Here is a 26,739-nt window from a genome sequence, read left to right on the forward strand (position 1 = left end):
CAGACCAACGGCGCTTTGGCTTGTGGGAAAAAAAAGTATTGCTGACACAGCATTAACAGAGTCTCCTACTGATTTCAATCAAGAGATAAATATCAGTTTCAGCCATAAAGCCCCATTGAGCGCCCAGTCGGGTTGGACCGGTCTTGCGCTGGCCCCAGTTCAGACCGACGGCCCGATCCTGCCCTGGCATTGGTCCCGCTCGCTGGAGACTGCACGGTCGTTAATGGGCAGTGCCGCAAAGGACAGAACGGTTCGTCTGTTTCGTCTGGGCCACCGTGGGACTTGTTTGCAATAGTTATGATATTAAAGGCCTAATTGCAGTCAGTGAACCGCGCATGTCCTGCAGCTGTACAGTTTGCTCTGGGTGCTGTTGCTCTGCAAAGCACCTCAACGGAGGGGGTAGGAGTTCAGGGGGTCAAGGAAGCCGTTGTGCCGTTCTCCATCATTTTTCTGGGCCATTACCACTGGAAACCCTTCTGGGAGGGTCCGGCTTGTAAGTCCCGCATTTGGGCCATGAGGCGTCCCTCTTTCTCCAGCGAGAGGCGGGCGCGTAATGGCTCGTAATTGCAAGAAAACACGGTCTTAAGTGCTAATCTGCAAGGAATTATTGAACACTCCCAGAATCGTTACCGCACTTTAATGAAGCTTCTGGAAAACACAGAAAAAGTAAAAACGGGGAATTATCTGGGGCTTTTCCAGCCCATTAATTTGATTCGTTAATTTGGGGTTGGATCGTGTTTTACTACCAAAGCCGTACACTTTCGACTGTAAAACTTGTTTCGTAATCTCTGGGCCGAAGTCGTCGGGTTAGGGCTGAGCATGTGCACATTTCTCAGCCTGTACGTGTTTCGTCGCTCTGCTCATATAAGGAAATGCATCAATCACAGGGCCGGCCGTTCTGATGTAATGGCTCAGCAATGTGCTCTCGGTCGATATATCAGATGTAGAAATTAAACGTCTCTCGGGGCACTAAACCAGACGATCTGATTAAATTGATTTTACTAAAGAAGTTTCAACCGAACGTGTTCCTCGTAATTACTGAGATTTTTGTTTTTTTTTTTTTAAAAAAAAAACAAGAAATCAAACCTAAATCATGACTATAGAACATCAAGGACTGAAAAAGAGGTGGACAGTTCAGGTCAAGAAATTAAAAATCCAGACCAAGATTTTGTTTCAACCAACCAGTTTAGTACACTGTGACTGTGAGTTTTTTTTTACTGAACTACTCACCTCTGGAGGCAGCCTTCTTTGGATGAGCGAGTATTTAACACGCCAAGATCTCTGGGGTCTCAATAACCTCCCATCACTATTTTACTAAATGTTCTCAGTGTTTCTGAGTCCTTTCACTTTCTCCTTAATTTATTTCTTGAATTGATTAATGTATTATTTGCTTTTATTAAAACCTCTTTCTTTGGTAACCTGTACATGTGCTAATAAGTGGGACAGGCTGTATCTCCTCCAGCTGAAATTCCTCTAGCTGCACAGCAGGGGGAAAAAACCAATTCGGTGCCTGGTGTTTACTGGCCGTATTGGAGCTGTTTGGTCTGGCGGGGTTTGTAGGACTAAATACCACATCTAGCTTTTAGTATTAGCATTGCTATATTTTTCACACTTGCTACTAACGTAGGCATGAGATGGGGGCAGGATCCGTAATAGAATATGATTAGTGCTAAACTGTGAGCTAGACAGCTCAAAAGTGCAACACAATGGGAGTCAAAGTGATGAGTTAAAGGCGCTTAATGGTGGTGAGTCAGAGCGGGGAGGTTATCTGTGGCCCCAGGCCGCAGTTTGGCTGATGCTCTACAGGTGATGGCTGCCCTATCTCTCCCACGCATCTGAGCAGCCAGCCACCACACACATGCCCCTCGGAGCCACTGGTGAGTCTGTGTCACTCCTCACTCCTGAGTCAGGGGGGCGGGCACATATGGAAGCGCTTGGGAGCAGCACGATTTCGCAGATCCCCCCCCCCGGTCTACCACACCACAACCGGCTGTAGGTGTCAGCGTTCACCCAACAATGCGAGCCAGACAGGATCCCGTCTCTAAGGCACCGAGAGGCCAAGGACGGCCCCCACCTCCCGTCCCTGAGCCGCGTCCGCTCGCGCCACCCGTTTCACGTCGGCCCCGGGGTCCCGTCACGTCTGGCCCGCCTTTGATCCTGCCATCAGGATTAATCGCTCGCAGTGAGCTTGAGTTTCATTGCTCTCGGAAGGAGAGAGTCAACTCTGATTTCAGGCACAAAGAAAGCCTCCTGCTCCCCAGTGGTTAGGATCGAAATGGGATGTCAGTCAAAACAATGAAAAAAACGATATTGGAAGAAAAAAGTTTCTCGCAGTTGGAAAGCCATGCCGAGTGGGACCCAGATGATTGCAATTTTCCTCTTTTATACCACTGTATAATAAGATACATGCGGCTTTTATTGGCAAATCCATACAGCCCTTAGACTATAATAATATCTGCCATGTGATGTGTGTTGAAAATCAACAGAATACTGTTTCAGTCTTTTTTTTTTTTTTTTGGTTCGATGGTGAACCTGAGGGTTACATGTTCACATTTAGGCCAAACACTTTGAGTGAGTTTGGGCTGTTTGCTTGGGTGGTCTGTCACAGGCCTCTCGTGAACCTTCCTCCTTCTGTGCTTTGTCTGTCAAAGCTGTGATGTCTCTGGATGTACTGCAGCGCTAAGGATTCTGGGTAACACTTGGTTCCAGGTGGAAACCCAGGATCTCGAAGAGCTTTGAGAATTTATCCAATTTATAAGGCTGTGCATTTTTCTCTCAAGGATAATATAAAATCAACGTTTTAAATGAGTTTCAAACCACTGCGTATAATTCTGTAGTCCGATTGTTCTCATTTTTCTATTAAAATAAGTACCCGAAGTAATTTGTTTAACGAATTGTGGAAATGTTAATATTTACCAGCAGGGGGCAGGCGAACCACACTCACTGCTTTGTTACTTGGCAGCATCAACAATGCGTACAATACTTTGCGTAACTGTATTATTGGTGAAAAGCGCGTCCCTAGTAAAACCTCAAGTTTCCCACTAATATCCGACATTATAAAAATATGATGATATTACGAGTTTCGAAATTAATTAGATTTTTTAACTCATGCAGCAGAATTATCTTTCTAAATGTCTGACGCTGTATGCTTCAGTTTGACAAGGAAGAGTTAAGCATTAAAAATTCTTGCTCGCATAATGTAATTAAGATTTTTTTCAATGCTAACAAAATGGTAAATTAGAATAACGGGTAAGAAACGTATATAGAATAAATAGTAGGAAGCTAGTAGATGTTACGTCTGAATGTGTCGACATGACAGGCTTTTGCAGGCCAGGGTGAGGCGGGTGCGCTTTGGGATTGCAGGCGTCGCTTGGTGCTAAACAGGTAATGGGTGTGTCCGAGTAGCTGAGTCTCGGGAACGTTTGCGTGTGCGCGCTCTCGGAAAGACTGAGGTCATGAATGGCGCCCCGCGCCGCGCGGCTGGCTAGATGGAGCGACGCTGGGCGGGTTCCAGGTCTGCTGGCACCAGACGGCAGACTCGGCCCCGTGGCCCCGTCCTGCTTTATTACAGCATGGGAACTCTGTGGGTTCCCCTCTAAGGTTAATAATGGCAATATACAATTAGCATTATTTCACCGTTTTGGAATTCATTTTATGTTTTAGGATTGTTTGGCATAATTCGGTGAGTCGGAATAAAAGAAACAAAAAATAAAACACAGAAATGCCATTTTCTATGTAGTAAAATGAATAGATTTTTCTATTAAAATACAACTTTCATTGCTTTCAGTGCACAGTTTAAGGTCCAGTTTTCTGCTGGATTCACAAGTTTAGCTGTTTTTTAGTTAGTTAGTTTAGTTGTTTTTTTTTTTGTTTGTTTGTTTTTTACTTTAGGTTATACTTATGTCCAAGGTCTGGTCCAATCTGACAAGAACCTTGAAATGTAAGGAATTTCCTGCGTCGTTACCCGCATGGCGCGGCGGCTATCTGGGCTCAAAGCAAAGAGCCCTGTCTTTATCTCCATCCAGCGCATTTTTCCAGACCCAGGACCGCTCCTTGCGTCTCGGGGGAGGGCCGGCCTCGCCTGCGGCCTTTTGGGGGCAAAGATAGGAGCTGTGCATTTGCTGCTCTCGATAATTTTGAAGGACTTGGCTGAAAGGAAGCCGGTGCTTTGGGGAGCTCGGTACGCTTCAGTCATTAGGTCAGCTGGAAATATTTACAATGTACGGTTCTCTTTTTACGTTACAATTTTTTTTGGGACTGCGATCTGCATGGATGTTTATGTTGAACTCTGAAGCTGTTTCTCAGTTAATGGTTACAGAGTTTACTCGCACAGCTAGCGGTTCGTGTCGTTTAACCGAGCCGGCGTTATGGTTTGATCAACTGCCTGTCCGCCCAGCGGCTCCCCGGCACACTGTTCAGCTAGCTAGCTTCATTACAGTCGCCACCTTTAGTGCTGAAGGAAGCAGTGGGCCATACAGGAGCTGTCGTCTTTGGCAGCAATGTTACAGTGACTAAAACATCTCTGGCAGTGAATTAACAATGAACTGCCATGCAGCTGAGAGATTACTCCAGTCCCCATTACTGGAATGTGCAAGTGAAGGATATATATCCTCTGTTTTGAGGCTTTCTTGTTTAAATATCCATACACAGAGAGGCTCTGCTTAGGGCTGTCTGATTCATAACGGTTACTTTCCGGGTTTCTCAGGTGGGATTCCCCGTGTGCTGCCCCCTGTGGTTCCCTCTGGAACGGCACGCAGCCGGCGGATTCCTAGTCAGTTATCCTGATGTCTCCGAAGCAATTTCCGGCTTTAGTTTGGCGATTGGTTCAGACCTAATCAGGGTTGTTTACAAAAGGGTGATATCTGGTGATCTTTGTATCATAATGCCATGATTTATTTAACCCATGACACAGGATCTTGTATGCAAATTTCACTGGATATGATTTTTTAAATTTATTTATTTTTATTTTTGGAAGCAAGTAGAAGTATCTGTTTGATTAAACAGTTTTACCCACTTTGGAAGCAGGGCCTCTCCCTGTGGCCACATGTGGATGACCCATCCCTGAGTCACACCCCCTTTAATTTTGCTCATTTGGTGGATGGTTAGCGGCTCTGGCGGGACAGAGTACAGGCCGCACACGGCAGAGCGTGTGGCGTGTTTTTTGCGTACAATACGCCTTTTCAGTCCCTCGCAGCTGCCCTGCTGGGGCATCTCCTTGCCCCGACATCAGGGGTCAATTGTGAGTGACCCCTAATTGTCGCAAGTTCAAGACTGTTAAACATGCATGTTAAAAGTGCACAACAGATTCGCGGCGGTCAACGTGTTCCCCATCTTGCAAGTCGAGGTCATGCCGGTTTGTTGTGTTTTAAATCCGGCCAGGTGGGGAATTTATGGTAAGATGCTGGCACTATTATGCATTAAGAGAAATGTGTCCTAAATATTAATAAATGGTCTAATTATGGCTGACTGTACTGAGAAAACGGGAGCTTATCGGGTTCCAGAGCTTCCCGTTTATACACATGGAAAACAGTGATCTTAGCAGTTAAAGACTTGGTAAGCGGTGCAGTTTGGCAGGAAGTAGGACTGTCTTTGGAAGGATTGCTCACATTCAGGATATGGGGCTGATGGTTAATCGTTGTTTTCCAGGCGAGGGGTGTCACACCGGGGCCGCATCTGAGCCCCTTTCAAGTCGGCGGGGTCCACCCGCCCACTCAGAAGCCTTGCATCTGTGTTGTGGTCTGCAGGCCGCTCAGCCCCAGTTGTCTTGAAACCCCCCCCCCCGTTACCCCACCGCCCCCCCATCCGCGAGCATGTGCTGCCTTTCATGGCTTAGGGGGGCCCATGTCTCAGGGGGTTGAGGGAGCCCATCCGTCTCCCTTCACACAAACCCTGCCCCCGCACCCTGAACCTCAGCCCATATCCCGGCCGGCCCCTGTGCCGCAGAAACAGGGAGGTGTGCCCCCGCAGCCCCTTCCAGGAGGAGATCTCCACCTAATCAGCTCCATGCCCGGCCGGAATGCCTGCAGCAGCTCAGGAGTGGTGCGTAATGAAACAGGAGATGAAAGAACCTGGAGACTGCCGCCCGCCTCCACCCGAATCGCCCTCTTCTGCTCCTACCGCCCCCCACACCCAGTGTCTCTGTCAGCCTCCATCTTCCGGGGACACTGTCTATGGGCTCCTCAGTCTCTTGCACCGATGGACAGCCCTCGCGATCTGGTGTGCTTGGGACACTTTATGAACAGTCTGTCTGATGCTGGGTTGTCCCGTTCCCTGCTCCCCTCCCCTTAATACAGTGGAACCCGCTTGTATCGATAATGGTTATGGTGATCAACAGCTTATATGGATCAAAAAGCTTGGGACTGTATCATTCCTGTGCACATGCTGTTTAATAATTCACTTATAGTAATCAAGCAGTCCACTTATAGTGTTCGTTTTGGGTCTCTTTATACATGACAACATACAGAAAAAATGAAAACTACACTATTGTTTTTTTTTTTTTTTTGATAAGCACGCTTTGCCTTGTGGTAACCCGTCTGCTTCTGGCTTAGCTACCTGAGGCTAATGTTTAATGCATAGAAAACGTGACGAGGAAAAAAAAAGTCATTTTCCCTCAATGACAAATATAAGCTCATTGAAGCTTGTGATAAACTGCCAAAAACAAGCCACCAAGATGCAACGTCGACACTACAATAAGCTATATTTTATGTACAGTATTGTACTGATCAGACCAAGGAATCGCAGCAGTGAATGAAAACGACGAAAGGCGGACTGACACCAAGTTGATCTTTTAGGGTTCAGTGTGTGGCTCAGTGGGCTAAGCCTGTGTGCTTGTAATCAGAAGGTCATCAGTTCAAACCCACTCTCAGCATGTTTGCAGCTCCTTGAGCAAGGCCCTTAACCCCTCCCCCTCCCTGGGTGCCCCAACAGGTGGCTGCCTTTTTCTAACAGCTTACTCTATAAAGAACAAGTTGAGGGAGGCATAAAAAGCGAATTTCCCCACAGGGATCAATAAAGTATCAATTGTTATTATTATTTATGCTTCTCCTTAAAGGGACCACACAACAAGCAACACTAACACGAAAGCCATGAATGACAGGGAAACAGGGAAGTTACACTAAGGACGGTAAGGTGAGTAAATACACAATGGCCCAGACACGAGGATCAGGCAATAACCGAGTACAACCACAGTTAAAAGTACACGTGACAACCGGATTCAGCACGAGTACCTACACTGAAAACACCAACGGGCTGTATACATGAGCTCGCCAGGCATGCAGGACATGCAGATGCCGCCGGCGCTGTGCTGTTATAGCGCATTTGAATTATACATTCTTCAGTAATTTAATTTGTACAGCACTGTCGTTTGAAAAGCCTTTGAAACAGCTGTCAATATAATTCTGCAAAATAGTGATGCAGTCTCTTTTACCTTGTATAAATGTAATGAATATACAAATTAGATGGTAATCGACTTGAGACATACAGAAAAAGGAAAAAAATGGTCTTAATGATCGTTGGCTTATAGTGATCAATTTCACTTAAATGTAATCACTATAAACAGATTCCACTGTACTTCCGGTGACTGCTGCCCCACTGAGACTGTCAGCTGGGGGATACCTCCAGTAGACCACGTACCCTCACCAAATAAACATGCCACTAATTTCGCTCACTGGGGAGTGGGGGGAATGAAGCTGCAGTACACTGGCATTTTAAGCTCCTGGTTTTATTGTGTCCATGCAGGGGCATAGAGGCCATTGTGAGGCGGGCATGCTTTGGGATTGGCACTGCCAGTGTGAGATGGGTGTGCTTTGGGATTGGCACTGCCAGTGTGAGATGGGTGTGCTTTGGGATTGGCACTGCCAGTGTGAGATGGGCACACTTTGGGTTTGGCACTTCCAGTGTGAGATGGGTGTGCTTTGGGATTGGCACTGCCAGTGTGAGATGGGCACACTTTGGGTTTGGCACTTCCAGTGTGAGATGGGTGTGCTTTGGGATTGGCACTGCCAGTGTGAGATGGGCACACTTTGGGTTTGGCACTTTCAGTGTGAGGTGGGTGTGCTTTAGGATCGGCACTGCCAGTGTGAGATGGGTGTGCTTTAGGATCGGCACTGCCAGTGTGAGATGGGTGTGCTTTAGGATCGGCACTGCCGGTGTGAGGTGGGTGTGCTTTGGGATCGGCACTGCCGGTGTGAGGTGGGTGTGCTTTGGGATCGGCACTGCCGGTGTGAGGTGGGTGTGCTTTGGTATCGGCACTGCCGGTGTGAGATGGGTGTGCTTTGGTATCGGCACTGCCGGTGTGAGATGGGTGCCCTTCGGGAATGTGCCTGTTGGAGGGTGCATGCCATCACTGCTGCAGCGGTGGGGAGGGGGGCACTTAAGTGCAACATCCCTCGCTCCCTCCTGTTTAATGTCTTGTCCCATGGAGTCCTTCTTATTAAGCGCCATGTGCAGGAAGAGCACCCTCCCCAGCTCTGGACGAAATGAACACCAGTGGGGGGGGGATTACGGCTCAGTCTCTTTTCATTTCGGTGTCTGTCCTCAGCCCTCGCATTTGGAACCGTCACTCTCTAGAAGTGCCTTTGATATCCGACCTGTATGAGAGAATGAAATAATCGTTGAAAAAAACTACGTAAAATGACTTACTGGGGAGCCCTGGTCCAAGGCGAGAGCTGTGCTTTCAATGCTGGGGCTGTTTGTCCACAACTGTGAATCGGCACAGTGTCGACAGCCTCCCCCTCCAACGGAGCGGGTGGGGGAAGGAGGGGGGTCGCGTGAGGTCAAGCCAAGGCTCTCCTCCGCAGAACTGGGTTGGAGGCTTGGAACGCCGAGATATATTCCACCCGCAGCCGCTCCCCCATCCCCGCCGGCACAATAGGTGGTTTTCTTGGTAGCTTGGCTGACAGCTGGAACGCCGAGCACCGCGTTATAATTTATATTCTATTTTCCACCCTTCCAGAGGGATATTATGGGGTTCCTCCTTTTTTTGCGGGGCTCTGCTCCCCCCCCACACATACACACGAGGTCCATCCCTTGCTGGGGCGCCGCGGAGCTTGTGGGGGAGTCGGGCTGGACAGCCGGCCCGCATGATCCCTGGCTCTGCCGGTCTGGGCTAGCCGCAGGCTTGGGGCCGCTGCAGCACTAACCGCTGGTGATCGGGGTCAAGCCCATTGCATCAGTGGGGGGACGACGCCTGCCGAGCGACCGGAGGCGTCGTCAGGGGAGTGAGTCAGACCTGTGAAATTATAGCATGAGGCCCCACAGGCAGCGCCTTCAGGGTCGCACTTTATACGGCTCATGTGGCGTTAATATACTTTAGGCTAAACCTCACTGATCATGTCAAACTGCTGTGAGATTTGTTCTGTGCGATTTCCCAGCTGATCACTGGGTGACGCTTCAGTCAGTTTTTGGTCACATGTAAAATGCATAAATAAGACAGATGGCTGCGCTGTGACACGGGCTGAGTCGCGGTGAAACACATGCATCCTGAGGCTCATGTGTTGGGTCAGGCTTGGCCCCGGACGCGGCGGTGGGCTTTGATCCCGCGTTGTGCCGGCGTAACAGCGGCGGGCTTTGATCCCGCGCTGTGCCGGCGTGATGCCAGCGGGACGCATTCTGAGCGTGATCCCACACGCCTGCTGCGATGGAGTCATTTCCTGCTGGGAGCCAGGGTGCGCTGTCTGGCTGGCCCCGGCCACTTAACCTCCAGTGGAGGGTCAGGGAGGGGGGATGGGGCTCCCACAGACAGCCGCGTTGTGGGGCCGTCGCAGCACAGCAACAGGTGCCTACGGGAGGCGGCCCTCTACTCCATCTGCAGCTGGGGGGTCACGGGGGTCCGTGTGTGCAAGGGGGGGGGGGTTTACCCAAACACTGCCAGTGGAGGGGGCAGGTGTTTACTGGTGCCTCCCACTGTGCCTGTGTTTTCACTGGGGAGGGGCTTTCCTAAACTGTCTGTGTGCCGGCTGGTGCTGTATAGCTCACTCACACGTCGCTCCCTTCTCCATATATTAATTGTATTTATATTCACGTAATTGTGGCCCAGCCCTGCCTTACGCTGACAGGGTGTCCCTGCATTGCGAGGAGCGCGGCTGTGCTGTGATGGCGTGTCTGATGATGATCCTGTTAACGCAGAATGAGCGGATAAAGCCACCCACCAGCCCCTGTTGATTCACCACGAGCTTTATCTGGGACTAGCATGAAATCTCCAAGCACATCAGAATCGCTGCACCACCACCACCCCCCCCCCCCCAGCATCTGCCTTGTGTGTTTGTTTGATTAAAAAGGTAGGGTTACGGCCTGTTATACTGGTTAATGACCTCTTCTGTTTTATCCTCAGAGGAAGATGAAGATGAGGAGATCTCAGAGCCGGCCCCCCAGCTTGAGCCGGAGCCTCGGAAGGAAGAGGGGAAACGGGAGGCAAAGGAAGGTAAAGAAGGGCACTGAGTGACCCTTAACACCACCATCCAAAAACTCATGGAGCCTGTCAGCTTCCTCTAACACGTCTGTTGGCACTAAACCCGAAACCACAGTGCTGGTCCAGTACAGGCAGCAGCAACAGGTGCTGAATTCAGCTACAACTAACATTTCAGCCCCATCAATGATCTCCTGCTAGGTCCATCGAGAATCGACAGGATCTCCTTCCTTATGAGGTTCACGTCGGTTAAGCAGCCATGCTGCTCGACATTAAGCGCTTTGGATAGAGATAGGGGCTCTTCTGGAAAGTTCTCCCCAGGTGTGACCTGTCAGGCGAGGAGCTTCTGTAATAGCGCCGATGACTCAGTGACGGAGGCGTGGTGGAATGTGGGGTCGACACATAGTTCCCCGCTGAGCACCGAGCCCAAGACGGCCGTATTCGGTTCTGTTGGCTGCTCATTATTGCAGGAAAGCCTTCCGCTTCAGTTCGTGACTTTTAAGCATATCGGCATTTACCCAGAGCGCACAGTTAATTACGAGCTTCTTTCAGTACCGTTCTGGGTTCTTTTATATTTTCATATCTATATTTTCAAGCACTGGTCGAACAACAGTCTTTTTTGTGTTTGCTGACAACATGCATCGTCTAATAACAGATTTTCACCTAAAATATAATTTTCACCTACTATTTTGTATACGTTTCGCATTTTTGGACGTTATCATGCAGCTATTGAACTCCTTTCTACAAGAAATGCCTGGTATATAGAGATCATAGCCGAAGTGTTTAAATATATATTATTAAATTCAGGAAATGATGACGGTAAGTATGATAACAGCTTGTAGGCAGGATGCTGGCCGGTTCCTTGGTATTATCTCGATCGTCATTTCCTGGGAGGGGCGCGACGAGAGCATAGACTTCACGGCAGTTTTGTGATTCTGATCACAGTTACGACTCGAGACGTTCAGGGTCAGCAGGACAAGGCCGAGATCCGGGCACTGAGACCCAATGGTGACCTTCTGGTATTTCTCACTCCGCAATAAAGAAAATTAGATCGTTGTTGATAGCGATGACTGTCTCCAACCCCCCCCCCCCCCACCCCCCAGCAGGTCCCACCCACCAAGGAACCTCTGTCGTACTCTCAGTGGTGCCACACGAAACCAGTGCGATCCCCCCGCCCTGCCCCTGGCCCCCGTTTCATCCTTCAGCAGCTTCCGTGACGAGCGGCCGTTCACGTGTGACCTGTAGCACGGGACTCCGATCTTTGTGCCCAATCTGCCTTATCGGTCGCTGGCATTCTGGGTCAAGGCTGATTAAAAATGTGCCACTTGACCTCTGTCCTGACTTCAAAGTCTCTGCAGAGTGGGCTCTTTGTGTGAGCATATAGTAAAGAACTTCTGCACCAAATAAAGCTTTGTCAATGGGCTCCTATCAGACCTTGCTGGCTTTAACTCGGACTCTGGAAAACACTTTGATCAGCCCTTTGTCTTGCTCACGAGCCGTCGGACTAGGCAGCACAAATCAAGGAGCCGAGATCAAAGGGGGGGTCTTCTCAGAGCTCTGCTGAAAATTGGGCCGAATCACATCAAAACCCCTGCATTTTGCGGCCTGATCGTGATCACAGAAGACGCCGAGAGCCCTATGTGTTTATTTATATATTTACTCATTATCTTCCCCATGGTTTTACCATTTCCCCGACCATCACGCTTCTAGTCTGCCTCCTTTGTGTCTAGTTTAACTCTGTCATGGCCTCTCAAATTCTCACATAGCTGGAAATGCCAACTTTTGAAATGTGGAACGATGAATAAAAGCAGTGAAGACTTTGAGATATTTTTTTGCTAATTTCAATTGGCAATAGAGAAAACAAATGATCTATACCACAGATTTACCTCAATGCTTTATACAGACTGCATGCATGTTTTTAGAGGGGCTTATATGTTAAAATGTAATCTGCAATAGATAATTTCGGAATAAAGCGAATCTGAAAGTGTACTTAGATTAGATAATTTATTGCAGTTGTTCTGGTGAATTGGTGCAGTGTGAGCCAGAGTTAGCTGTACATCCTGCCTTCTGCCTCACGTGCCTATGTGTGACCTGTGTGCCGTCCAGCACCTCCTAGGGAGCTGAGTGAGGAGGAGAAGCAGCAGATGCTCCACTCGGACGAGTTCCTCATCTTCTTCGACTGCAGCATCCGTGTCGTGGAGCGGGCACTGGCCGAGGACTCGGACATCTTTTTTGACTACAGCGGCCGTGACCTGGATGCTAAGGAGGGGTGAGGTTGATGTCACAGGGGGTTGGGCTGTGACACTGTGGGTGGAGCTTTGTTATGATAGGTGGGACTGTGTCATCTGGGGTAGGATTATGCTGTGGGGGCGGGGCTAGTTAGGATGTAGCTTTTTGGGGAGGTGGGGCTGTGTTGGGAAGGGAAGGGTCATGCCAGAGGGGATGGGGATTTTCCTGATGCAGGGAGTTAACTGCCTTGGGAATATGAGAAGTGCTATGTCAAGCCTGGCTTCCTGTGTTGATGAAATCTGCCTATGGAGCCAATATAAAGAGCCAAATAATTGTAGGTAGTAGTTCTTTAATGGCTCACCCTACTCAGCTGCCCTGCTGTCTTGTTTGAAAACCATGTCCTCCCACTATGATTACTTTCTTAGAGCAGTGTTTCCCATCCCGGTCCTCAGGGACCCCCAGCCAGTCCACGTTTTTGCTCCCCGCTGGGAGGGAGCAAAAACACAGACCTCCTGGGGGTCCCTGAGGACCAGGATGGGACACACTGCCTTAGAATACCTTCCTTGCACACAGCACTGACTTCTCTAATAATTCCTTTAAATCTTCAAAGACTCAATCCATCCAAGTTGTGATGATAAATTAAATCACTGCTCAACACTCAGGGACATTCAGGCTGGATCTAATCTCTCCTTCAACCGCCTGTTCTACGATGAGCACTGGTCCCGACATCGAGTGGTCACCTGTCTGGACTGGTCTCCACAGGTGAGGACCCTCCTATGTATTTTTTCAGGCCTTTTGAATATATGTGACCCATCACCACGAAATGAGTCTTATGGGTGCAGCTGTACCAGTGCGACTTCGTGGCATTAAAAACTAATTTCGTGGCAACGGGTCACATATATGCTGAATGTGTACCATTACACCCACTCCTCAAGTTTGAGTAAATCCCCCCCCCCCCCCCACATGCCCAGTACCCTGAACTGATGGTGGCGTCCTACAACAACAACGAAGACGCCCCCCATGACCCTGATGGTGTCGCCCTGGTGTGGAACATGAAGTTCAAAAAGACCACGCCGGAGTATATTTTCCACTGTCAGGTAATCATCTCTGCTTCCCCTGAGGGACTCTCTGCAGTGGTGGCCAGCAGTGCACTGTCACCTAGCAGCGGCTTCTCAACCAGTTTGCATCTTGTTTTTTTTTGCAGTTGATGTTTTACTGGAGGATGTGTCGAATTAAGCTTTTTCGTTATGCATAAGTGAAGCAGTGTAAAATAAAAAAAAAAAAAAACACATTTTCCAGTTGTGTAACTCCAATTTCAGTGCACAAGGGAATGCTGCCTATGTGAATAGTATTATTCAAAAGTTTGGACGAGAAATATCATGCCTTTCAACAGAGCTACTGCCATTTTCCCAGTGAGAGAGAAAGTGATGTTTATACACCACGGAGAGTCCTGTACTTCTACAAAAGTAGCAACCTTCCTAAATTTTAAACAAAAACTCACAACAGCTTGGAGAAAGTGAAATAATCACGCATTGATCCTTTTACCATTTAGGTGTCATGGTAACAAATGGAAAGTGTTTGATTAATGTTTTGAGACTGATGCTTCATAGTGTGTTGCTCAACAGTTGAACTGAATTCTGCAGGTTCTGCTGCTAATTTGCAGAGGTGGAAAGTTCAGATCCAGAAAGTACAAATCCAGACTAAGGTTTTGTTTCAAGGAGCCAGTTGAGTCTCTGTCACTGTGACACTTTATACTAAACTGGCTGGTTGAAACAAAACCCTGGTCTGGATTTGTACTTTCTGGACCTGAACTTCCCATCTCTGCTAATTTGGAATAACCCCTGTTGAATTTGGGTTGCCACTGAGTTTAGGGACTAGTAACGATGATTTTCATAAAGATGCCTTTGTGATTTAAGAAGTGAAGGTGACATGCCAGACTTGTCTTGGTTTTAGGCTCAAGCCGTTGCAGGTATAAAGAGACATATGGTTTCTTTCTAATATAGATAAATAGGGAAATACATGACGGCTCATGTTTGTTTATGTTGCAGAAAAAGTTTTGCAAACTTTCCTCCTGGTGACACTCAAGGTCATGTGATTGTATGGTTATATATATTCATAAATTTTCTTCTTCAAAGTTACATTTTCATAATAGAATGCACAAATATAGGATATAATATACTATTATTTTATCTTTCCAAACAGTATCTTGACGGGATGAACATATGACAATTATGAAGTAACCAGTCAAAAAGAGAACAGTATTATCTTAATGGTGTCTACATTGGATAATCCAAAGTAATGGCAGTTCGCTAGTAGGTGGTACCGATTTTAGCTCGTCCCCTCACCTCCCGTCGACGGATTCTGTAATTTGCACATAAAAGCGGGGTTCTGCGACATTTCATATTTAGATAATGTCTTAAAAACAGCTTTGAACCCACACATCATTATCCCATTAGTGTTTTGAGTTCCCTGCCTGCGTTTTGGCAGAATGCTGGTGAATATTGAAACTAATGCAAAGGACCCTTTTTGTTTATGCGTGTGCTGAAAGTGCCAAGAAGGCCCTTTTATCCTGCTGATATTAAAATAACATCAAATCAAATGCTGGATTTTTTTTTTCGTTAGGTTTGTTTAGTAAAACGTACACATCAGATGGGTGCAGTGAATCTTCTGTGTCGTCCCTACAAATGAGAGCTTCCAGCTTGGAGAAATGAAACTGTATTCATTTTACCACTGGGCCCGGCCAAATTTACTTTTCAGCTCTTGGGGGTCATGAGCAATCATGCACGCCCACACACACACACACACACACACACACACACACACACACACACACACACACTGTCTCTGTCCCTGTGGCCTGGGGCACTGGCCCCGCTTTGGAGAAGAAAAAAAAAAGTTCATTTATAATCACTTGGCGCCCGATTTGCACTTTTAACTGGAATTGGATAAAAGAGACAGACAGCTTTGGATATTGTTTTACTCTGGGTCTATTATAAACAGAGTGGCTCCTTCTCTTGTTATGCCGGATCTGATAAATCTTAATGTGCGAGCATGTTCTGCGATTTAACCCCGAAACCACGCTTTTCTGAGGTACCCCGTGAGCGACCGCTGCTTCATTCTTCCGCGTCTTCAATCACACGCACCCCCCTCCGTCTTGGCAGCCCCGGCCAGCCCCTCTCGGCGTCCTTGAACCCTTTTCCAGATTTGGCCGCAAGGGATCCTTTCATGTGCTCCTCTCTCACTCTCGCTCTCTCTCGCTCGCCCATTCCCTCCTTCTGGAACCTTCTCCGGTGGCGGCCGCAAACCATCGGAGCCCTGGCGGCGGTAGCATGGGGGCCGGTGCGGTCGACTCGCCCTGCCCCTGGGTCTCCAGGCGCCGCTCGGCCCTCTGGGTCGTCATCGGCGTGCGCGGGCAGCCTGTGTATATTGGTAAGATCACAGCCACTCTCAAGTGGGCTCCGTCACGCCACATCAATGGCGGCCCGCGAATCCTGCCGCTCCCGCTCGTCCTGTCAGATCGCGTTCGCCGTCCGCGGCATTTTATTAGCTCTGCTCGTTTTTCATGGCGTGACTCTCACAGACTTGCTCCAGAGGAGCGTGGCCTGGGGGGGAAGAGGGAAAACCTTACTCACAGCATCCAAAGAACCAAGAATGGAGCGACCATCTTGTGGTTTGACCGGGCATTAGCTGAATTACCCTCCCCCCGCGTGTTAAAGAAGTCAGCAGGAAGACAATTAAAAACAGTTCAGCTAAAAGCGAAATAAATGCCACCACTGCCTTCATTTAAATAATGATAAGTGGTCAACATTGATAACAGCACATGGTGAGATGGTTGGACAATCTACCCTCCCTAACACTGTGAGATTTATTCAAACACAGGACCTGCCCCCTGCTCGCCTTGGTTTGAATTTGTTGCGAATGTACAGGTTTCCTTTCCAAGAACAGTTAACATTTAATAACGAGATCTACAGAAAACACACGGAGCCCCAAGTGGCGCATATTCTCACTTTGCACCACAAATTCTTTCTTACTGACTGCATCGAAGTTTATGTTGATTGGTTATCGTCGCGGTTTGTGAGTTCTGTTAAATCACCCTGGATTATGGGCGGGGGATGGGTCCGTCTCTGTAGGAAAGTTATGGGGTCAGGTGGATCTTACGCAGAACCACAGTTGACCTCAGTGTATCAACGAGGCGTCTCTGTTGGTCATAATGCAGAGGTGCTTTTTCCCCCCCGAATCTCTGAAAAACAGATCGCCTGTTTGTGGACCCTGATTTAATTTTTATTTTTTTTTTGTGAAATGGAGATATGGGCCCGCAAGGCCGGTGCCAGAAACCACACGGTGACAAAATCCACGGGGTGTCGTAAAAACGGATGCCGCTGGAAGACACCGCGGCCCATCTGGTTCTGATGAGCCGTGCAGAGAAACATATGATTGTGGTGCCGGAGAGGAGACACTGGATGGGCGCTTGTGAATATATGGTCTGTTACACGGTAATTCCCCCTCTGACAAATGGGTTTAACATTTTCAGTTAAGGGGTAACAATGGGGAGAGTGTGTCCCTGCTTAATCCCCCTGTCAGTGCCATCTCTCATCAGCGGTCTGCCTTGTGTATTATTCTCAGCAGAACTCTTCCTACCCTTATAATCAGGTCGCCCGGAACCACTTAGCGTTACAGGAAAAAAATTGAATTTGCTCCATGACACAGCATAGGTAACGAAGGTTATGATTCAGGGCAGTTTTGAGTTTTTCATCCATTCGAGATTCGTCCCATCAGCGGATCCTGCTTTGTTGAGTCCTTGGCGTTTTGCATGAAACATGAGTTTGTCGATAGACTTCATAAATTCCGTGCTCCAATCATCATGATAGCCCGCAATCAGATTGCGGTCAGGTGCCCAGGCTGGGATTCTGGGGCTCGTGTGTCCAATGAGAACATTCTAGAATGAGCCTGGGTGGTTTTGGTAGCTTGAGTGGCACGAAGCCATTTATGGAGAGTGTCATAGCTAAAATAAAATAAACACTGCATTCATTTTCGTGAGAGAGAGAGAGGGAGAGAAGGAGAGAGGGAGAAACCCCAGACCTTTGGCATTTTAAAATTAATCGCATGACCGCTTTCATACTTTCCATACTTTTGGATTACATCAGTATGGGGTTGATTTAATACAGAACCTAATTTTTATTTGGCAGAAGACTTACACCAGGCTGTCGGGACTAATTTAAGCAATTTTATTAGCTTGGCATTTTGAGGAATATTGAGGTTGAAAGACGGGGGCATAATTCTTCTTTCATGCGTAACCTATCAAGGTTTAAGTAAATCAGAATTAACCTCCTGGATAATGTCAGATTAAATTTGTAAAGTATCAACAAAATATCAAGTAAAGTTTTATTTTCTGTTTATGCATGACCCTTGCGCTTAGATCTTGCCTTCAGTCTACTTGCAGTGGTGTGAATGTCAAGGTTTGGGTGGAACCTCAAGTCTAGCTGTTCATCACTGTAGAGCGGTAATTGCTGTATTTTGAAGGCAATGTACACGGAAATTCTTGAATCATTTACCATCACGGGTTGCATAACGTTTTAGAGCAGGACATCCTACAGACTAGTTTGCCTCCATAGGTGTGGATTGTCTTTTAATGTCGTTCAAGGAGCTTCTCGGACTGAACCCCATCTCCATTTCTGTGGTCCTACATCCCCGCATCACCCTTGCTGTTCGCAATCCAACAGGTTGGCCACCAATGAAAAAAAGCATTATCGATTAATCATCTCCTGCAGTCGCCCTGGAAACACGCTGAGATCGACCAATGGGTGAGGTACCCTATAGCCCATGTGATATCGGAGTTGAGTAAAAAAGCCCCATCTTCACAAGTGTCCCCGTAGCCAGTCTGCACCTAACACTGGTGCACCTTTCATCTACATTTTCCCTAGTGTGAACAAAAATGTTCAAATAGCACTGAGTCCCTTTAGGTAAATATGTCATCTTTACATATGAGTGTATGGTTGTATCCTTAAAGGACAGCATGCGTTGGTCTGCCATCTATTTCCTCCTACATTTGACTGAGCCATGCTCCTGAAGGTTTGCTCCAGTAGTGTGATCAACCCTCTACAGCAGGGGTGTTAAACTCCAGTCCTGGAGGTCCGGAGCCCCAGTGTAGCTTAGTTCTTACCCAGTTCCACCACAAGTGATTCCACTCAAGAACTATGTGGTAATTAGCACTAGGAGTTGAATCAGGTCTGTTAAATGAGAAGAAACCCAAAAATGTGCAGGGCTCTGGCCCCCCAGGACTGGAGTTTGACACCCCTGCTCACCAGCAGTGTTTCGCCGTTCCGGTCCTTGGGGACCCACAGCACATGTATGTCCGGACAAAACAGAACCAACCCCGGCAAGAACAATCTTTCGCATGTTTAAAACAACGTCACTGCTGTGTTCATTCTGTGTCACGCTACAACCCTAGAGGGCTGATGCAACAGACCCACATACAGAGTGCAAATAAACATACTGTGGTGAGTACGTGAGTCATTTTAATGAAAGTCATGACAGCTCTTTTAAAATGGAAGTTGAACAGCCGCCATCGGTTTAATACTAGCAGCAGGCAGGCAGTGAAGCCATCGGTTTACACGGCAATCATGGTTACATGCTAACGAAACACACGCATTTCTCATGCAAACATTACATGCTTATGATATTTACTATTAACAGAAATAGATGAATATATGTATTAATTTTCAGTATTTAAAGTACAGTGCAAAGCATACCGGTAACCAGAGGTGACCAGAGATTTCCGGTCCAGAAATTTTGTTTCAACCAGCCAGTTGAGTATTCTGTGACTGTGACTCTTTATACTCAACTGGTTGGTTGAAACAAAATCTTGGTCTGGATTTGTACTCTCTGGACCTGGAATCTCCACCTCTGCTGGTAACTGCATAATGAGTCCTGGTGACCAACCCTGCCACATCACATTTATCCTGGACAGTGGATGGGATCAGAACAAATGACAAAGTTCACCGCGGCAACCCTGCACAGGCATTGTGCCGAAACAGTGATCGCCGTACTCATCGTGTGATATTATGTTAGCAAAACAAAGTCGATTTAATGTGAAGTGTAGATCCAGCTTAAATGTCCCATGGAGAGACTGAAACACATTCCTGCACCTGGTTTTAAGTCCTGTTCCGATCGTGTGCCTTCTTCCAGAGCAGGGCTAGTATAACCAACTAAACTGCACCAATATCATTCTGCTGATTATGATCACAGTTGTTAAGGCCGTACATGAGACATCAGTTTGGGGCTGTGCTGAAGGGACGATTAGTGCAGGTATGCTTCATTTGTGCACAAGAGGGTAACAGTTCTGATGTTTGGGGTGTGACGGTTTGGGGGGGGGGGGATCATGTCCCCAGACATTTGCTGGTTGTAAAAACCAGGAACGAATCAGGAGGGGCGTCCTAGGCTCTGCTAGCATGCTTTGCTTGTTGGAAGATCACAAAGAGCTTCTGTTTGTCATTGTCTCTGTGGTTCCCTTTCATCTGGCCTTGCCGGCTTCTTAAAACGATTGTTTAAAAAATGACATACACAACATTACTTAATCGAGCACGGTTAGTGTTACAAAGGGTGTATCTTTCAAATCCGCCCCATCGTAGCAGGCCGAAACGTGATACGGTGCCACTTAACCATCGTTAGTGAGTGCCACCTTTATTTTTGGGCAAACAATTATGGCATTTATTTACAAATTAACACTTCATAATGTCACTTGTGACGATCTATGGGTGTCGCATTCCATCACACATGCCAGGATTGCATTGCATGGCATTCATGAATGGCCTTTGGAGAAGAATTCCTTTGATGTGAGGAAGGAGCCTTCCTTGAGATGGAAGCTTCTGGAAACAGCTGCCATTGGTCGGAATGTTTCTTTATATCTTAGTCATAATATTTAATGAAGGCCTTGATTGATGACTTCATGGTCGATGGCTCACTGTTGTGGTAGTCCTGACTCATATATGCTTCTGACTTTATGAATCAGCATTTAATGTGGTTCCCATGCAGTGGTTACAGGACAGAGAAGTGAGTCGAGGTCAAGTAGACAGCTCTGATTGGGATTGTTAAGTATATGCTCTCACATTACAAGCTCCAGTGAGAACTGGTTGTTAGCTGGTTGGTTGGTAGCGCAATGAGTAGGTGCCAGCAAAAGACAGGTTGGGAACCAATCAGGAACAGCCACAGACCTCGCGATGAAGGTTGCCATGTAACTGCCTCCATGGTGGTTAAGGTGACAGGATGCTAGAAAATGGGAAGTGGTACAGAATAGAGGGGGTCTATTCTGGTATAGATTTTCATAGATGCAGGTCAGGGGTAGACAGGAGTATCATTGCTGGACCCCTGCTTCTCTCCAGGGCATATGTAGTTCCCGCCTTCAACAGGCAGCATGAATAGCAGCAGAAGACATTTTTTTCCATCTTCATCTCGTACTGCGTTCAAACATATCGTCGGCACGATAAATGTGGTTTGACAGGACAGTCCATATTCGTCGTACAATATATGACTGACAGGTATTTCGCCATAAAATATTGCCTTTAGGATTTTAACTTTATTATAGTACTTTTACTGTAGCCATAGTGTTTTAATTTTTAACATCTGCGAAGTATCGGAATAAGCCGATATATTGTTTTGCTAGACATATCCGTCACAGGCCATGCTTTTTATTAACTTTAATATTTGTTGTTGACATGTTTATTACTTAGTTCCACATGGAAATTTTGTATATGCTGTCAGGATTGTTCTGGACGTTTTCCGTATGTCTTCCCACTGAAATGTCACACAGTCCCCTTTATCATGTAATTCTTCGCAAATTCCTTCGCTCCGACCATTAAATGTTAAACCAGATTTCTGTACATCTCGGGTATAAATAAATCTCTCCGTGATGGTTTTTGATCGCCCGTGCGAGCCTTTCTCGTTCACCCCCGAGGCCGGGGTTTATTTTGAGAGCCCTGTAACCGCCACATATCTGAGGCAGCTCTGGTAGCCTTTCGGGAACCGTATTTCCAGAAGGGAGGAGAAGGAGAACTCGTGTTTGCTTTTGCTTTGGTTTCTTTTCCAGTCACTTTTAAAATGAACTCGGTGCACAGCACTCGGCCACAGATGAGCTACTGGGAGAGCGTGCCTGTGTCTCCGCTCTGCTGACTGGGAAGCCTGGTTATTCAAAGAAAACGGCCAGCTCTTCTCTTGGTCTTATTAGGGAGCTTGATCCGCTGCGACCTGGCCATTGTCAAGATGAGCGCCGGCTTAGAATAGTGATAAGGACCTGCTCAGATTAGCAAATTGTATGATAGAAAAAGACAGGGTCATTCCACCAGGCAGCCATGTTCAGCGACGGTCGACCTGTCCATGCACGGTCATAGGTGCTCATGGCAAGATGCATTGTTTGGATTGAGAGAAAATCCATGCGCGTGTCTGCATGACGTCCGTGGTAAGAATTCCCCATGGTATTGGCCCCTGGCCTTACTATACAGATAAACTCCATCTAGTTTCCATTCCCTCTTGTCCTGTGCAAGGTTGTGGGGGTCCGGAGCCTATCCCGGAAGCTACGAGCACAAGGCAGGAAAATCAATGCACACACATACTTTTCATACACACATTCACACCTATAGGCAATTTGTCAACTCCATTTCACCTTTGCATTTTTATGGACAGTAGGGGAAACCCGTGTATATTACACAGGCATGTTTTACATATATATGTATCCTGTGTTGGCTTTGGGCATTGGCATGTTGTATGGATATTTACATTGGAATACATGGCACGTTAAACTGGAACATGTGTATGTATCTGGCATAGGCGTGGTGTGTTGGCCTGCATGTATGTAACATATTACACAGGCATGTTAAAGCAGCCGGACCTGCAGGGAGGTCAGTTACTCCTGTCTAACCCGGAGCTTTGGGGATGGATCTTCAATTTGATGCAATACTGACATTTTAAAGATGGTAAAAACAAAAGTCTATTGAAGGGCTCGTTAACCACTCAAGAATAGCAGAAAAATGTAAAAATCGTGGGTTGGGTTGGGGGCGGCGTTCGCCTGAGTGGCCGTCACGCGGGAGCCACAATCGGCCTCATTGTCCTCCGCCCCCTCCCCATCTTTCTCCCACAGTCCTCGGTGGTATCGGTCGGCTTCGCTCGATTTCACCCCAACCTGGTGGTGGGGGGCACATACTCTGGGCAAATCGTACTGTGGGACAACCGCAGTCACCGGAGGACCCCTGCGCAGAGGACGCCCCTGTCTGCCAGCGCACCACACCGTGAGTCGGACAAAGGGACCCATTCTCCCCCCCCCCCGGGACTGGGCTGGACTGGTGGGGGGGCAGACATTGCAAATGAAGAGTACATGTCCCTGGCTGTGCCTTGGTGCCCCGCTGGCCTGGTGCCTGACAGAGCTGCTGGTTCACAGGCTCCATAATGACGGGCTGGCTGTCTTCAGTCCCGGTGTTGCCACAACCTGCTGAAAGGGGCCATTGAGAGAAAAATCAGACCTGGCTGGGGGCAGCGATCGCTTAGTTTGATGTTTTTACATGGAGCGCTGCATAAATGCCAAGTTTGCATATAAAGGTATCATGTAATCATAGACTATCTGCTAGGGGAATCTTAAAGTGAAGGTGTATGTTTTATAAAAATTGACTCTTACATTTGTTTGTGATAAACCTACGTAAAAAAATGTTTCAGGAAAGATTTGTTTAGAAATACATATAATTTGCTGGCTTGTCCTCAAAGAACCAAATCGTGTGATTAATTAGAGCGATACGATTGGTCAGTGTTTGGTCAGGTGTCCCCCCCATGTCTCTTGCGCCCCCCTGCAGCACCCTGTGTACTGTGTCAACGTGGTAGGCACGCAGAACGCCAACAACCTGATCACGGTCTCTACCGACGGGAAGATGTGTTCCTGGAGCCTGGATATGCTCTCCCAGCCCCAGGTGAGCACATTGGGGGGGGGGGGGGGTACTGACAGGCTGCAGTCGTCAGACACACACAAAACTAAACCCTGGTGACAGGAAGGTACCAGAATGCATTTTTGGAATGATGTAGAAGAGCTGCTAGTAGCTGCAGTGTCATAATATACTTTTTAATGTTTTCACGGTGTGGGGGGGGGAAGAGATTGAGGTGGTTTTACACATGCTGACACCCCCCCCCCCCCACCCCGGCACCCCTATCCTACAGGAGAGCATGGAGCTGGTATACAACAGATCCAAGCCGGTAGCAGTGACTTGCATGGCCTTTCCTGCCAGCGATGTCAACAACTTTGTGGTGGGGAGCGAGGAGGGGGCAGTATACACTGCCTCGCGACACGGCAGGTCAGGGGGCACCTCCAGGGACAGCCGGGGGGGGGGGGGGGCACACACAGCACTGAGGTGACACCTCACATGCTCACACTGCATTGGGCACCATGTGATCTGCGGGCTCCTCGCTCCCATTTACTGTGGTGACATGGTCATTTCGCCGTCCCTCGGTTGATCCCAGTCTGTTCCAGCCATTTAACTCTCTTCTGTCTGCTATGTTCAGCAAAGCAGGAATCGGGGAGATGTTCGAAGGTCACCAGGGGCCGGTGACAGGGATCAGCTGTCACAACGCTGTCGGCCATGTTGACTTTTCTCACCTCTTCGTGACCTCATCCTTCGACTGGACTGTCAAGCTGTGGAACACCAAGGTACCATGCTTGCACGTTTCCTGGCATGTCCTACCCTAAAGTCAGCCTCACGCCAGCTCTTCAATGTCTCCGTTCGCCGCGGCCCACCTGGGTGCCGGTCGGCCATGTTGTTTTCACGTCCCACGGAAAAATAGCACGTCCACGATGGCACCGATAAAGCATTTCCTTATGATGGAAAGGAAAGTGGGCCCTGGCTAGGCCCCGGGGGCCGGGATGAGTGCCTGTGGCTGCGTGTTTGCTTAGGCGTGCGTGCAGTCTGAGAAAAAAAAAATGTATCCAGTGACAGAGGAAGGAAGGAGGGCTGAGCTCTTGATAGAGGCTCAAACCACAGGCAGAGAAGCGGGCGGAGTCACTTGTACTGACATAATTCTCCGTTTTTGCCCTTCACCCCTGGAGACAGAGGTCTGGCCCGCTTCCATGGTGGGGTGGAGGGGGGGGGGCTGTGGGCTGGGAGAGGGTGGGCCCATCTTAAAGGCCATGGATGGGCCTGGTAGATAAAGATGAGAGGCCTGCACAGGGAGGAAGTCCCAAAGTTGGCAATTTGGACCCAATAATTCAATAAAACAGGCAGCAAGGCACCACGTCCCCCTATTCCACCCTGCTAGCAAGTGCATGAAATGCCAGGTCATCAAACCTCTGAGATCAATGCCATAGCGCTGTCATCACTCTGAATTCATTATAACGGCCATGTTGTACAGTACTTAACGCGTTAGTAACGCCGCTTTATGATTGGGAGAACGCTGGTCTAACGTTTCAGATAATCCTCCGCAGGCAGGATCTTGTTGAATGTGTGTCCAAGCGATTACGCCGAGGTGTCAGCCGTGAATTCTCGAACGAGGGATATCGTGTCTCCAGGGACCGGGGCCTTGCAGATCTCGTTGTGCTTCTGCAGAACATGTCTACCCTTCCCAGCTCAGCAAGAACTCCTACTCCTTTGATAGAAACCACAAAAATGCAGCCTATTGACTGGGTGCCGGGCACACCTTTTCTGAGTGACTTTTGCTTATTTCTGGCTGCCCCAGAGATTTACAGCTGCCCACTGCTCTGTGCTGCAGGAAATGTTGTATACATTTTCCAGTGGCAACCTTCAAAAGACGTGTAGGCACAAAAGGCTTTTATTGCCTCCTGCCAGCAGTAGTGCTGTGAAAATACGTGTCTCTTGAAAATATTGAGCAGTTGACAAGTTTGACAAAGTTTTATTTTTTTTTTATTCTGTGTCGTATAAAGATCTAGTTTTTTGCAGGCTTTTGAAAAAGTGGATGGAAAAACACCGCGTGATGTTGTGGTGTTATTTTAGAACCTACTGGAAATGAATGACTTAAAAATGAAACTGGATAGCAGTAACTGGCGCGCTTGCTTAACATCCAAACTGAAAGGACTGGGATGCTTTTTACTCAAAATTATCCTTAAAGCTGGAAACATTTTCATCTTGACTGTATCATAAGCACATCATAAGTATTTGCTGAAACGTTAATCTGAGAACCACCTTGTTGTTCGTGCTGGGATGATATGTCGATCTCTCTGGAGGCTAACAGACAGTATTGTCTTTGGGGATTTTTTTTTTCTTTCGCAGGTCTCTTGGGATTAGGCTGCAGAATCACTTTCTCCATCCCGTCCTGACCTGCAGCTGGGGTGGAATCCTGTTTTGTGGGGGATTTAAGCATGGTGTTGCACGGCGCCGTAAAGATTTAGCGGTGTTGGTACAGATTAAATTTACAGGTGATACTCGGTGGAGCGTTTGTTCCGCACACCTTTCGGCGCGACTTCCTGCGTGATCGCTGTAATCGGGTGTCATTTTCCCTCTGGAAATGCGTGTTAAGGAAGCCTAATCTGAATCAGGCTGGGCAGGACAGGGCTGAGCTGATAGGGGATCCCTGAGCTATGTTTGTTCTTGACACTGTGGCAAACCCAGGGGCAGCCGATACTGGCACCGTCTGGGACCTGAGGGGCTCATAAGCTCATTATAGGTCCTGCAGCACAGCGATGAGTCACCTTCAGATGCGTTTTCTGCTGAAGTCTGGTTCACCTCAATCTTTACTTTACCGCGAGCAGAAAGACGTTTCTGTGAACTATGTTGAGTTTCAGTCGTGTGTCATCTGCAGCCTGCGAGGCAGTAAAACAGGATGTTTTATTGATGTGTAACATGCTTTATTGTTTCCTTAATACCTAAATCGTTCGGATTGGGCTACTCTTTGGGTCCCTTGCTGTGTGCCTCCACAGCTGTTGTGAAACGGGCTTCAGCCTGGTGGGAAGGCATGTCTAAGTGGGTGGAGGATTGGTGAGCAGGTGGACCAGCGACATTCTGCTGCCCCCATTCCCTCCCCCCAGTCCCCCCTCATTCCCTCCCCCAAGTCCCCCCTCATTCCAAACCCCCAGTCCCCCCTCATTCCCCCCTCATTCCCCCCTCATTCCAAACCCCCAGTCCCCC

General features: G+C 48.0%; 1 protein-coding gene across 1 annotated transcript in view; it reads left to right on the top strand.

Moving 5' to 3' along the window:
- The window catches only part of LOC125718891 (cytoplasmic dynein 1 intermediate chain 1), a 48,733-nt gene that overhangs the window by 14,065 nt on the left and 7,929 nt on the right, over positions 1 to 26,739 (top strand). Inside the window, 9 exon segments of the mRNA XM_048993184.1 lie at positions 10,331 to 10,420; positions 12,512 to 12,674; positions 13,297 to 13,396; positions 13,606 to 13,731; positions 22,764 to 22,904; positions 22,906 to 22,911; positions 23,467 to 23,580; positions 23,825 to 23,958; positions 24,167 to 24,311. Coding sequence (XP_048849141.1) covers positions 10,331 to 10,420; positions 12,512 to 12,674; positions 13,297 to 13,396; positions 13,606 to 13,731; positions 22,764 to 22,904; positions 22,906 to 22,911; positions 23,467 to 23,580; positions 23,825 to 23,958; positions 24,167 to 24,311 — 1,019 coding nt within the window.

This window comes from Brienomyrus brachyistius, chromosome 23 (assembly GCF_023856365.1).
Source record: "Brienomyrus brachyistius isolate T26 chromosome 23, BBRACH_0.4, whole genome shotgun sequence".
Lineage (NCBI taxonomy): Eukaryota > Metazoa > Chordata > Actinopteri > Osteoglossiformes > Mormyridae > Brienomyrus > Brienomyrus brachyistius.